Source organism: Perissodus microlepis, chromosome 13 (genome assembly GCF_051167445.1).
Source record: "Perissodus microlepis isolate ML-2025 ecotype Zambia chromosome 13, ASM5116744v1, whole genome shotgun sequence".
NCBI classification, from domain to species: Eukaryota; Metazoa; Chordata; class Actinopteri; order Cichliformes; family Cichlidae; genus Perissodus; species Perissodus microlepis.
In genome coordinates, this window is record NC_140473.1 from 4,783,354 (window position 1) to 4,796,884 (window position 13,531).

The following is a 13,531-nucleotide window of genomic DNA, read 5'->3' on the forward strand; positions in this document are numbered from 1 at the left end:
TCAGCCAGCCTCGTGCTGCATTCAAGTGTCATGGGACAAATAATATTCTTTGAATTCTGCTCCTGAATGAAAAGAAATCACTCAGTGTGGAGGTTCAGTTGCCTACGAAAGCCTATTAAACATATTATATATGTGGTTCATAACACGGAGATGTGCTTTGTAAAATTCGCCATGTTTCAGTCTGACTTTGAGTCTCTTTATCAGTCGTTTGTTCCTGAAGTCCGTGAACGCGTCACACTTCGCTCTGTGACAGACACGTCGTGCAGTGACTCAGAGCTGAGTCACTGTTTCGTGTCCCGCCCACACAGCGGTGGCGGCCAATCGCGCCTGTGCGGAAGCGGGTACGGCGGCGAGGAGTCACGCAGCCCTCAACAGTAACTCAGTGTGCAGTTTAAAGGGACGCCAGCCCCGTACACACACACACCCTCACCCCAAGCTCCCGCTCCGTCCACGGAAATCGTTCCCATTGACCATTGAAGGCAGGTGGGTGGGAACGCAGGGGACACATTCACATAAATATAAAGAAACATGAAGGATGATTTCTGAGTCAGTGAATTCAGACCAAAGACTGACTTGCATTGGCCATAATCTGTGAAATCTATGGATGACATGTATCCTCCCAGTTTTGGGGGGGGGAAACAGATCTTGTTGGTCCAGATGAAACTTAATGCTTAATGCTTAACGTGCCCTGTGGAGCAACTTTTTCATTTTTTTATTCCTAAATTCTGACCTGAGCAGGTAGCTCCTGTCCATTTATGCAGCTCTTGGTGGAAACCCTCTAAAAGAAAAGTGTCAGTGTGTAGAGAAGACTGTAAGCTAAGAACCAAACCCTCAGAATATAGTTGGGTTTGAGCATTTAAATGGCGCTTTCACAGTTGACGGGTCGTGGTCAGTCTTCATTCTGCCTGGCTACAGGTTGGGGATAGGTGCAGGTGTCCTGCAGACTTGAGATGATACTTTGTGTGTCATAGGTAGGAAGAGATATTACGGCCATCTGATGGTCGAGGTATAAAACTACTGTCACCTCTATTTCTTATATGAAATAGCTCTTTCACGCAGGAGCTACTTTGGAGAATGGACTTCATTTTTGCTGTCGTTACTGAGCTGCTTCTCCTAGAGTGTTGAAAGATATCCGTGGACATGCCTGGTTGCACTCCACCCTGCTGGATCCCTTACGGGGCCTCATGCAGCTGGCTTTGGCTGGGAGGTAATATCCTACTGTGTGCTGGCAGCATCACTGAGAGGTTAATCTTCCAAAACTGGAGTTTTACCCCATAAGATTGTTGTAATTCTCTTTTTCTTCCCATGTCCATCTCTTTTGTATCTACCTGATATTTCTGTCTGATGTCATAGAGTTTGTAGTGGCTCAGTTCTTCTGATGCTTGCCTGTTTCTGGGCTTCTTCTGCATAACAATCGGGGACTTTTACCTGACAGTCTTTGTTGTAACCCTGCAGAGGTCTTAGGGAGAAGCATTTAGTCCTGGGAGTTGTTCTGCATGGTGCACTTTGGTTGTGTGCCAAATGTTTTTGCTGGTCTGCAGCAGTTTGGGAGCTGTCAAGGATCTTCTGAAGCTCCACTAATATATTTTTCTACAAGGACTTCTTCATCATTAACGCCCCTGTGTTAGCGCTCTCAGCACTGCTTAGTAAGGCTCTGAGGACAAGTATGAGTGGCCGACCAAGCAAGAAGGTCCTCAGTTTGATTCCACCATCTGGCTGGTTGCTTGTGTTAGGTTAGGCTGCTTAGGTTAACTAGTGGTTCTAAATTACCCATGAGTGCAAATGGTTATCTGTCTCTCTGTTTTAGCCCTTCGATAGACTGCTGACCTGACCAGGGTGTACCCTGCCTAGTCCTATGGTAGCTGGGACAGGCTCCAGCACCCCCACGACCCTAGTAAGGATAAGTAGAAGAAAATGGACGGATCTAAACTGTGCTCTGACCAGCAACCATAGTTATATGAGTGTTAGTAAGCTGAAAAATGGTTAAAAAAAAAAAAAAGCTTTGCCACTCAGTAACTGGTACTCCAACGAGTTTCTGACTTCACCTATTTCACTTCCTATAAAACTGCCAAGAAACAGAAATAGCAGTATGATGCAGTTCAAGTAATACACGATCATTTTGAACTCTCAAATTCAAGTCAGCGCTTCATTTTTAGATTTGTCTGAATGAAAACACACACACACACAATTGGACAGTATTAGCATTGAACTTCTAAAGTGTGAGATGTGTGGAAAATAACTCTGGATTTCTGTGACATCTACTGGAAATGTGAAGGAACTGCATTATAAATTTCTTTTTGTTTTTATTGCCCCAGACCAGTATAAGTAATCACCAACCACAACAGTGTAGCTGTTATTGTTTTCACGTTGTCAGTGTGTGTATGTGTGTGACATTAAAAAAAAGCCCTCTGAAAGTCCTCAAATGTGCCTTTGGAGTGTTTAATGCAGCAGTACCCAGGAGACAAACACGTGAAAAAGCCCCAAACTCTTTAGGGTAAGCTTCTGAAACTAATAAGAATCGTTATGGTTGACAAAAATCCACCTATTCTGGAAATTCCATTGAGTGGACTAAGTAAAAACAAACTTAGAGACTAGGATCTTCGTAAGGATTAAAAAAAATAAAAACATTTACAAGCAGACACCAAGTTCCCCATGAAATGCATAATAACCGAGACATTTTACAATTTAATGAGGAATAGCCCACCTTGATTTTGTTGACAGCAACATAACTCAAAAAAGGCCCTGACATTAACCACATCAGCCTTCCCTGTGTTGTCAGTAAGCTATGAAACATTAAAGGACATCAGCTGAGCATTTGCGCACTGGTTGCAGTCTCCGTGCACGAAAATAAGAAAACTTGTGAGAGACTCACAACAAGAAACTGTGTTGGTGTGATGTGCTGGAAGTGAGACGGGTGAAAGAGTTAGTTTAGGTAAGCTGATATGTAGCAGGATTTATCCAGACGATTAAAATTTGGCGTTTACGTGGAGATCCACGATAAATATTTGTTTGGACTTTTTTGGGTTACCGCTTTCTGATTCGTGTCCTGCTGCGCCCTCAGGCGGTGGGGGCGTGCACAACCGCAAATACTCCTGGGAAATGTTGGCGTTCAGTCACAGTGATTGTATTAATGTGACATAACTTCAGTTTGTGTGTGAATTCATTTAGAGGAAGTCTCTTTTACGGCACTGATGTTCATGTGTTTGCAGACACACGTCGGTTCGGTGAGCTACAGGCGACGAATGAAAAGATGTAAGAGCTGAACCAACACAATGGGGCAGCAACGGCTAGAGTTAGTGTATCGATCCATTTATGGTCCAGTAATATTTGTTTTCATCGCTGTTGTCATATCGCGTTGTTTACCTTAATGATGTAACACGCGTTCATCACATCAAGCCCTCATTGTGCGCCTTTTTGCCTCTGAGACGCTCTGATCTGAAGCGGCAGACCTTTAAACTCAGACAGAAGGATGTTTGATCGTCCGAAGGAAATGCTCTTTGGATTCAGCTGAAAATAAACGTGCCCACAGCGGTGACAGAGCTGGACTCGTCATGGAGACGCGGCTGTGTTCCAGATGTTGTTTTAGACTTGAGATCTGCGCGTAAAAGCTGTCCGTGAGTAACAAATCACTGCACGTGAACACTGTGGGATTAATCTCGTGTTAGGAGATCTAAATATATCCTTCTCAATGAAGTTGCGGCTGCTGCGCCACGTGCGTAAAATGCGCCCCGAGAGTGTGGAAACGTCATGCTTTGATTTTCATTTGGCTGAAAATAAACAAGACCAGGAAACGCTGCTGCAAAGACACGCGCAGATACAGCCATCCACTTCACTAACTGTCCACAGACTGAGAACAGAGTCAGGGCAGAAGCTGTGAGTTAGCTGCGCTCACAGCCACGGACTGCATCTGGAAGCTTTCTTCCTCACTTGATAGGAAAAGGCGTCATTAAATCATCATCACCGTTTACACTCACTGTGTTTACACACCACTCTGCATTCATTTGTTGGTTATTTTTAATCTATGGCTCTTTTCCACAGCATGTCTTTGTCCTGTCTTCCTCCCCTCATCCCAACCGGCCAAGGCAGATGGCACAGCCAAACATGCTGGCGGTTTCTTTCTGCTAAAAGGGAGTTTGTCCTTCCCACTGTCACCCAAGCGCTTGTTTACTGATTTCTTGAGTTGCCAGCCAAGGAGCTGATGAACTTTATTATTTTAGTTTGTTAAAATTTTTTGTTCCTATTCTGGTCGAATTGGGTGTCAGTGTTTGTTTAGCAGTTCCAGATCCAGGAAGTCAAAATGATGTTACCTGTCTATGTCCAAATATTCAAACTGTATTCAGTTTGAATGTTGTTATAGATTGATAAGGATCAGTTTATGACTTTTATTCACTGTTATTTAACTTTTGGATGATGGCATAAAGTCTGAGAGAGGAGGACAGAGAGAGAGAAAAGAGTGGAGATCTAGTCAAAATCACCAAAAATTATGAAAATTCCCACATTCATTTATGATGATTTTACATAACTAAGCCGTGTGCTGTACTGTAGTCAGTCATGGACCCCCAACTTGATACTATAGTAATTTTTATAAGATTATATTTTTGTCTTTTTGTAGTTTCTAGTTGAGTAATGAGGAGAGAGAGAGAGAGAGAGAGAGAGAACAGGATGAATGAGGGAGCAGATAATGAAGTTTGCTGGAAAAACAAAAGTTATTTTTCACAGATACTCATTATTATTATTTTCGTGGATACTTTGCATCTTCTTCAGAAGCATACTTACAAAATGCCAGTGCAAATTCTATACAGAGTATATTGAATGGTGGCATTTTACAGGATTCGTACTCTGTCACTCTAAACATGGCTGAACACAATGGTGCCACTACGTTCATGTGACGGAGTACAAATCTGTTCTCCACTCGTGAAATTGGGGTACATGATGCTTTATGCTGAGTCTGCATAATAAAGGGAGGGTTTGTATGAATTCAAAAACTTTAATATGAAACATAATATTACCAGTTAATATTTAATATTACCAGTTAGCTTGGCGTACAGGTCTGTGAGCAGCAGGGTGATTTTCCATTGTCTGTACAGAATGATGCTACTTTAAGTGCTTGATGATTTGGTCGACTGCCTCTATGTGATTAGCAGTCTGAAATAATGTTTCTCATTTTGTCTTCTTTGCCACAAATAGTTCTTTAACTTCTTTAATGACTGAGCCTTTGCCTCTGGTTTGATAAGGAAAAGCTCCACCCTACAAGAGGTGGATTAGATTGAAATCTCTGATTATTCACTCTGATTATTCTTAAACACTATAATTGGTCATCCAACTAAGCAGATGATGATGTTTATCCAACTGAATTGAGGCTTACAAATGTGAAAATAGTTGATTACATTTGCAAACAGCATATTCCATTAATATTAATTACAAGGCACTGCATGCATGACATTATAATCAAGAGTCGAGCCCCCCTAAAAGTTTGAACCTAGAATGGCATATAGAAAGTACAAAGATATAAAAAAATATATGTTACATTTGACCTCTGACCTCTCCTTCAAGGTGAATAGATTGATCTAAAGTGATTAGAATGTTATACAGAGCTATTAAAAGCTATTTTTCGTACTGGCATTGTTGTATTGACAACACGTGAATATAGGACTGACATGGGGATTTTAAATATCGCGTTACTTTGGACTTCTGGCGTCTTCTTCCATATAATATCAAACTTTCATTAAATGTGAAAGTTATAACTTTAAACATATTATTTAATGTTTCATTTATTTGAGTTGTTAATAGCTTTAACATCTGACCAGCTCTGTCGGGTTCTTGGAAAGCTTTAACAATGCACACGGAGACACGAACCGCGGAAGCAGTGTTCAAAGTGGCAGAGAGGAGGAGCTGTTAGGGTGAGGATGCCAGTTTGGCATATTTTTCTTCTTCTTCTTTTTTGTTGTTGAGCCTTTAAAAATGCGACCATGCACAATATTTGTGACTTGAAATCTGTGAAGTTTGGGACTGAGAGTCACAACGAGAGTGAGGAAGTTTAAGCACGGTTTTAGGTTTGGCTGGGGTCCAACGTGCACAATTAGGTGGTCCGGCGGGTGTTACAGTGCTGCACATTGAAAAGAAATGTCTAAAAACATACATACAAGTCAAAAATGGCGAACCAGGAAACATGGAGCACTTTTTGGGTCTGGAAGAACTCCAGTGATTTTGACCGTGAGCCGTTGTTGTGCCAAAAACTGATTTCCAATGTTTCCGTGTGTTTTTATGTGTAATATCGTTACGTATGTTGCTAAATAGACTTTGGTGAACAGGTATTACAAAGGGGTATATATAAAATTAAAAAATTACCTGTTTTTCAAGTATCTTTGTGACTGTGTTATTGTACTTACATTATAATCAATCAGCTCCCTTTTGTCCACTTAAATATATTTACAGAACTATTTTTGCATTTGTTGCAATTTCAGCTGTCCTCTTGGCCAGATTACTCTTAAAAGAGACATTTTTAAAGTCAACAATATTTTTTTTTAACTGCATACATAAAGGATACATAAAACTCACTGCCAAAAACTGATTGCGGCTTCTACCTTGTTACAGGAATGTTCTTTGTTGCTCAAGATGACGTCATATCATTCATTCATGATACATTTGACATATGTTTCACATATTATACACCAACAAGTTATTTATAGCAGTTTAAATACAAGCAATCAGTTTTTGGCACAACACATTTGATTTTGGCCCGAGGAAGACAAGAAGACTCATGTTCGTCTCTTTCTGTCAGACAATTTTTTTTCACGTCTCTGAATTTAAGCGACTTTTGCTTGGCTCATACTACAAACTGTTCTTCTTTCTCCCCTCAACCACAGAGCTTGATCTGCGCTAATAACAAGTATCCATCAAACAAGAGACACACACGCACAAACACACACACGGACAAACACACGCACAGGTAAGGAGAGGTGAAGTGTCTTCGTGGCTAATTCCATCTGTTCCTTCATGTTTTGTTTTCTCAGTGCACACAAAATAAAACACAGACGAAGTTAAAATGTGGGAAAAAGTTATCAGCTTGATTTTTTTTTCTTGAATGGCTAAACTTCGTTCACCGTGTTCGTTCCGCTGGGCAAATATTACGAGTCCCGCTGTGCGTAAATGGTTCGCTCCACCCGCAGTTTTATAAGCTCCTGAAAATCTCTTTACGCGTCACGGTGTTATCTCTGAGTCACAGCAAAGATGAGCTACGGAGACCGCTACACGTCGTCCTCCTATCGGAAGATTTTCGGGGATTCTCCGAGATTCCCTGTCTCTTCCTCTCGCATGAGCGGTGGGTCTCCGCGGGGCTCCCCGAGCCTTCGATCCATGGCAGCGTCGCGCAACAGCGCGTCCTCTGTGACCCTGTACAGACGGGGGGGAAGGACCTCCACCTCTTTCTCTACGGTGCCGACCGCCTCCCTGGACTTGTCCCAGACCTCCGTGGTCAGCAATGAGTTCAAAGTGATCAGAACCAACGAGAAGGAGCAGCTGCAGGTAGGTGTGATCACAGCCCGAGAACGAAGAGGAGTTGCAGGAAAGAATGCGCAGCAGTGTAAAGTGGCCACCGCTGACGACGAGCTCACCGTGGACCGTTACACCTTACTGTTTACTTACCTGCCTAGTTCAGACAAGGTTGCAAGACTTAATGACAAAGAAGCAGATACTTCCCTCCGAGTTAGATGAAGACCAAAATAGAGCCCAAAGGAAAGTGACAGATTAATTCTGAAGGGCAGCAGACACATTCTGGACATGGATACAACAACTGCTAACACGAGAGGCAATTTTGTTGGCCAGTAAATAAATAAATAGATAAATGCGCCTGTTTCTAAAGGACGTTGGGTCAGCTTCTGTTGTTTAAATGTGTTATTAACAAAATAGATGTGACCGTCAACAAAAAAAGCTTCTGACATTTTTCACAGTGCATGTTTAAGGTATATTTATTCATTTATTATCAAAAAAATTATTTAACATTATTGAGTGGGCTACATACTGAAGTTAGAGGACAGAAACAAAGTAACAAAGTGGACTGATTCTTATATAGCGCTTTTCTACTCTCCCAGAGCACTAAAAAGCGCTTTATACAACATGCCACATTCACTTTCTTCTAAATGATTTCTAACTAACATTCACACTCCGATCTATGCATTGGAGAGTAACTTGGGTTAGTATCTTGCCCAAGGATATTGGGCATGCAGACGGGGGGAGCCAGGAATCGAACCACCGATCAGCAGATGACCTGCTCTACTTCTTGAGCTACAGCCACCACATGACAGGCAGCTTCCGGTTTGCTGCCTGTCATGTATTGAATATGCCAAATATTTTTTGGTAGTAAAAAAAAAGTGTTTATTCTGTTGCACAGGGTCTCAATGACCGCTTTGCCATGTTCATCGATAAAGTCAGACACCTGGAGCAGCAAAATAAAGTGTTGGAGACGGAGCTGGTGACCCTGCGGCAGAAGCAGAGCGAGCGGCCCCGCGTCGCTCATCTCTACCAGCAGGAGATGAGGGACCTGCGCTCGCAGCTGGAGGAGCTGAACAGGGAAAAGAACCGAGTGCTGATCGAGAGGAACAACATGGAGGACGAGCTGCAGGTGAGAGAAAAGGGCAGGCTTGAAGAGGCGAAAGGAAGAAGTTTCTCCTCTGTTCGAATTTGAGTTAAAACAAACAAAAACATAGACTGTACTTAAAAATGGACACAAACATTTAAATGGATGGTATTAAAGAGATCATCTCCAGTACAGTTGTTACAAAGGGGGGAAATAAGAGGAACTGCAGTTTTTAGCTTCATTCTTTCAGGCATGAAGGGGGCAGCTTGTTTCAGAGCTAGAATCCACATTAGAATCAAACTTCTAGCACTTTCTCACTTTTTAACCCTGCTGTTTTGTCTCATTTTAGAAGCTAAGTGCAAAGTATGATGAGGAGGTGAGAGCGAGGGAAGAAGCTGAACAGACCCTGAGGTCTTTCAGAAAAGACGTGGACGATGCCGCCGCTGTCCGCCTGGACCTGGAGCGCAGGGTGGAGTCCCTGATGGACGAAATCACCTTCCTCAAGAAAGTCCATGAGGAAGAAATTGAGGAGCTGAGCAGCATGATGGAGGCGCAGCAAGTCTCTGTGGAGGTTGAGCTCGCCAAACCAGACCTCACCTCAGCGCTGAAGGAGATCCGCAACCAGTATGAGTCCATTGCCTCCAAGAACTTGCAGTCGGCTGAGGAGTGGTACAAGAGCAAGTTTGCGAGCCTCAGCGAGCAGGCCACGAGGAGCAACGAGGCCATGAGGGCCAGCAGGGAGGAGATCAGTGAGTTCAGGAGGCAGCTCCAGTCCAAGACCATTGAGATAGAGACCCTAAGGGGTGCCAACGAGTCTCTGGAGAGGCAGATCTCAGAGATGGAGGATACACACAATGCTGAAGTCACAGCAATGCAGGCAAGAAAACAGTACCTTTAAAGCAGTCTTTTGTACATTATGTTATGATTCATGCATAAACCTACAGTTAAAGCAGAACTAGAACCACAAATTCCATGCAGTTTTTGTGAGACATAAACAGCAACAATAAGAGGCAGAAATACTGTGCTACTCATATACGCTCGCTGGATGAAGGATTATTCGATCAAATCTGAGTAAGAACTGAAACTGTAAAAAGCCAAAGTTGAGACAACTTCTTTTAAAATCGTTTGGGAGAAATCCTGGAAGGAGGTCATAATTATCTGTAAACCTGTAGAATAATAGGATTGAAAGTCTGCAGATATCAAGGTCAAGTTAATCATCAATTATGTCACAGCTTGAGTAAAGCTTTTGGCTAACCGCACACACCACGGTGTCCCCATGATGTCAAGGATTTAGTAGAAGGAATCCAGCATACAGATAATCCTACAGAATAATTGTGATCAAAGACTCTCTGAAAGCTGTTTTTTAAATACTCTCAGGGTTTACCGTGACATTCATTCAATAATTAGATCAGATCGATGGTGTGCCTGTTAATTAGAACCCATTTCTTATTTTTTTGTGTATCTCAACTAAAACCCAATATGAACAACTCAACTGTAAACATAATGGAAAAAATTTACAGCCACACTCAAAGTTTTAGCTAAAGATAGGCTTAGCCTTGGTTGTTTAAACCCATAACTTCCTTACACTTCATGTAACTATTGCAAATTAACAGCCCTCAGCATCTTAGTGGTGTTCGGTTTATTAAATATTTTCAGGCATACCTGAACATGACATGCACATCTGATTATCTCTTTCTCTAACTGAAATTTGGGGGCTAGGGTTTTATTTTTGTGTCTGCCACTACCAAACCCACCACTGACCACTGGAAATTGACCACTTATCTTTATTTGAGAAGATGCAATATTCACTACAATATAGTTCAATGAAGAAGAAAACTACCACTTTCATGTTTGTACCATTAAAAACGATGCTATGGCGGTGAGATTGTTAGCTTAGTTTAGCATAAATTAGATCATAAAGAAACAGGGGGACTCTGAGAGCCTCCTTATGAATCAGAAAAAAGACATGTTATTCAGTGAGCTTTAGAGATGCTAATAAAAGCATTTATTACATTTGGAAAGGTCCATGCTAGTTTTTTTTTTTTTTTCATGTGCTAGGCTATGCAAGCTAGTTGCTAGCTTTAGCTTCAGAATTAGCAACATTTTTTCTTCTAACAACAAAAAATGTAAAAACAAATTCACAAAAAAATGTATTGAGGCTAAAATAGGGGGACACTTGACTATCTGTAAAAGGTTCTGGCTCTGTTTTTTGGGGAAATGAATATTTAAAACATGTGTAAGCTGTGGCACAGAGTTGACCTTTGGTGTGTGGTCGGCAGTCTAATCAGCCTCTGTGGCTGTAGCAGTTCTTAGTGAATTAAGTCTGAATGTCTATTAGCTTAACATCTGACCTGCTCAGTCGGATACAGGAAGGCCATCTGGCTTTCACTGGCTTTTTACGGGCAGTAAAGCTTAGTCCAAAGGTTGTTGAGACAAAAAGGAAATCCCTTAATAAACTTTAGAGGCATCTTTATTACAGGAAACTACAGGAAAAAGAAATATCACAGAAAATGACTCAGAAAACAGAAAAAGTACGGCTACTGATTAAAAAAAACCAACTCTATTTTGGTGTCATTCATTTGACAGTGGTGATATTCTACATCTATTGTCTCATTTCCATTGTAACAGGACACTATTAGCCAATTGGATACTGAGTTGAGGAACCTGAAGAGCGAGATGGCTCATCATCTGAGAGAGTATCAAGACCTGCTCAATGTCAAGATGGCCCTGGACATCGAGATCGCTGCTTATAGGTGCTAAGTGGATTCAAGAAAATGCAACCCTATCTTTTAGCTTAAAGAGCAAATAACATATGTATTGATTAAAGGTATTGCTTTAGTTCAAAGACCACGCAGAATAGCACTGTCTGATGAGGTTTTTCCAAAATAAAGTTCAAATAAACCCTCTTCAAGTTACATGTACTCCCTCAGTCTCATTGAAACTATAACTACGAATACATAAATATCTTTCCTAACAATTAATTGGCACGTCCATGCAGTAGGGAGGCTTTAATTTACCCTCATACCAGTTGCAGAAAAGTAAATGTCAGTGTGTTAACCTTTTATTGAAGTTCCTCTGAAAATCAAACTGGCTATCTCTTGATGTACTCTATTTGTGTGCAGCTTGACATTTGTTTCCTATGATCCTATAAGGAAACTGCTGGAAGGGGAGGAGACCCACTTTAACTCAGGGATGTCCTTCAACTACAGCTACCAACCTCGAGCCTCAACCAGCTCCTCCAGGAGGGAGAAAGAAGGAGGCGCGAAGGAAAGCTTCAAAGACGTCAGCGAGGATAAAGACGAGGCGGACATCAACTCCAACAACTGAAGATATACGGGGAAATCTGACATCGTAGTTGTTAAGTCTGAAACAGATGTTTTGGAAGTAGTCTCTAAAGTCAGTGTTTTGAGTCATAGTCAGCATCCTGTATTTGACATTTTTGTTGTAGTTTTAAATATCTCCATTAACAACTGAAGAGAGCTAACATGACACTCCAAACATTAACCTTAGTACTAAATGTTAATGGGGAATCTTTCATTTTGCTGCTGCAGTTTCATGCACTCAAACCTGTATGAAATGAGAGGAAATAGACATTGCTTAGACTTGAAGGCATGGCTTTTATTTACCCACAAATTAAGGTTGTTAGTTCCACTTGGATATCACTAAAATGATAAGCAAATAAAATTACATGACTGGAACTGTGGTTTCTTATGATGACTCAAGGTGGCAGACAGATGTTATACTTTAATGAATGGAACAATAAATCTAGCTTCTCCAACTTCTTTCGTGAGTTTCTAACAATTATCAACAAGCTCCTAATCATGTGTTAAGCAAATAACTGTCACCACATGCTTTCTATAATCTAATGCAGGGGTGGTGATCATAAGGCTTGGCTTTGCTTGGAAAAGACTCCAATCTGGCTCACTGCATGGCTTTGGAAAAATAGTTAATAGAAAATCAAATGATGGAAAGTTCATGTTTTTTTCACTACCTACCATAGAAAAAATATTTGTGAATGATTTTACAAGGTATTCTGGGCAACCAGAACCTTTTCTACAATTTTACACATTTATTTCTTACAATGAAAGCCCAAAAAGTCGTGCTGGCATATTTCTTTCATTTACTATAGCTGCTTTGTTTTTTTTAAAACATGTAGAAACACAGATGCATGGTTAAAATTGTCCCTTTTCTTATATTAACCTCCTAGGGCCTGGCGTCCACATATGTTGACATCACATTTTGGGTTATTTAGACCAAAATACTCAATTTTGCTGTACAAGGGCCTGATATCCACTTACGAGGACATTATACTGCTACTGTTCTATCAAAATTTTAAACGAATATCCTCATTTGTGGCTCTTATTTTTGTTAGAAACAAAAATTAGGCAAAAAAAAAAAATCTGCTAATTCTTTGTTTTTACATTCATCAGGACCCAATCAGCCCAAATATCAAAGAGAAATTAAAAATGCATGCCGTGGAAGAGTTCGGGTCTTAGGAGGTTAAAACATTTCAGAGACTAAATGAGCAGTTAAACCTCTTTACACTGACAAAGAGGAGAGTTTGACTTTGAGACGACAGTTGTGATTTGCCACTTTATATATGACTGACTTGAACTGGAACGGTCCACTTTAAATGCAAAATGAGTTTGACGTTCCTGATCTACAGGCTTTTATTGCACAGTATGTAGTGGCAGCATGTGTGTCACTGGTGGAACATTGACACTAGTGTCATTTCCCCCATAGGAACCATGTAGGTTAGGTGTACTGTTTATGGACAAGTGGATCCATAGTGTAACGGTTTACACGTTTGCCTAACGACAAGCAATTTCACAGATTTGAGCCCAGAAGGAGACAAATGCTTTTGGATTTTTCATAGGAAACTACTTAATACGCTAAATTATAAAATCTGAACAATTTAAAATGCTTTAGTCCATCCATTCAGATCTTTCTAAATCT

The 13,531-nt window shown here is 41.0% G+C and overlaps 1 protein-coding gene across 3 annotated transcripts; it reads left to right on the forward strand.

The window, feature by feature from the left end:
* Positions 1 to 3,123: 3,123 nt before the first annotated feature.
* Positions 3,124 to 12,353, forward strand: LOC146374520 (alpha-internexin-like). Of its 3 annotated transcripts, none has more exons than XM_084948714.1 (6): positions 3,124 to 3,614; positions 6,867 to 7,524; positions 8,390 to 8,620; positions 8,925 to 9,452; positions 11,204 to 11,328; positions 11,728 to 12,353. In XM_084948714.1, the coding sequence occupies exons 2-6, from the start codon at positions 7,231 to 7,233 to the stop codon at positions 11,900 to 11,902; spliced, it is 1,353 nt and encodes a 450-aa protein (XP_084804840.1). In that variant the 5' UTR covers positions 3,124 to 3,614; positions 6,867 to 7,230; the 3' UTR covers positions 11,903 to 12,353. The 3 variants fall into 3 exon arrangements, with proteins under 3 accessions (XP_084804840.1, XP_084804841.1, XP_084804839.1); XM_084948715.1 differs by having other exon boundaries at positions 3,124 to 3,252; XM_084948713.1 differs by lacking the exon at positions 3,124 to 3,614 and having other exon boundaries at positions 3,628 to 7,524.
* The last annotated feature ends 1,178 nt before the right edge of the window (positions 12,354 to 13,531 follow it).

Bases quoted from the DNA above. Each gene is read 5' to 3' on its own strand.
- LOC146374520 (XM_084948714.1), top strand. From the start codon at position 7,231: ATGAGCTACGGAGACCGCTACACGTCGTCCTCCTATCGGAAGATTTTC. The intron at 9,453-11,203 runs GCAAGAAAACAG...CCATTGTAACAG, and splicing joins CTGAAGTCACAGCAATGCAG to GACACTATTAGCCAATTGGA. The intron at 11,329-11,727 runs GTGCTAAGTGGA...TGATCCTATAAG, and splicing joins ATCGAGATCGCTGCTTATAG to GAAACTGCTGGAAGGGGAGG.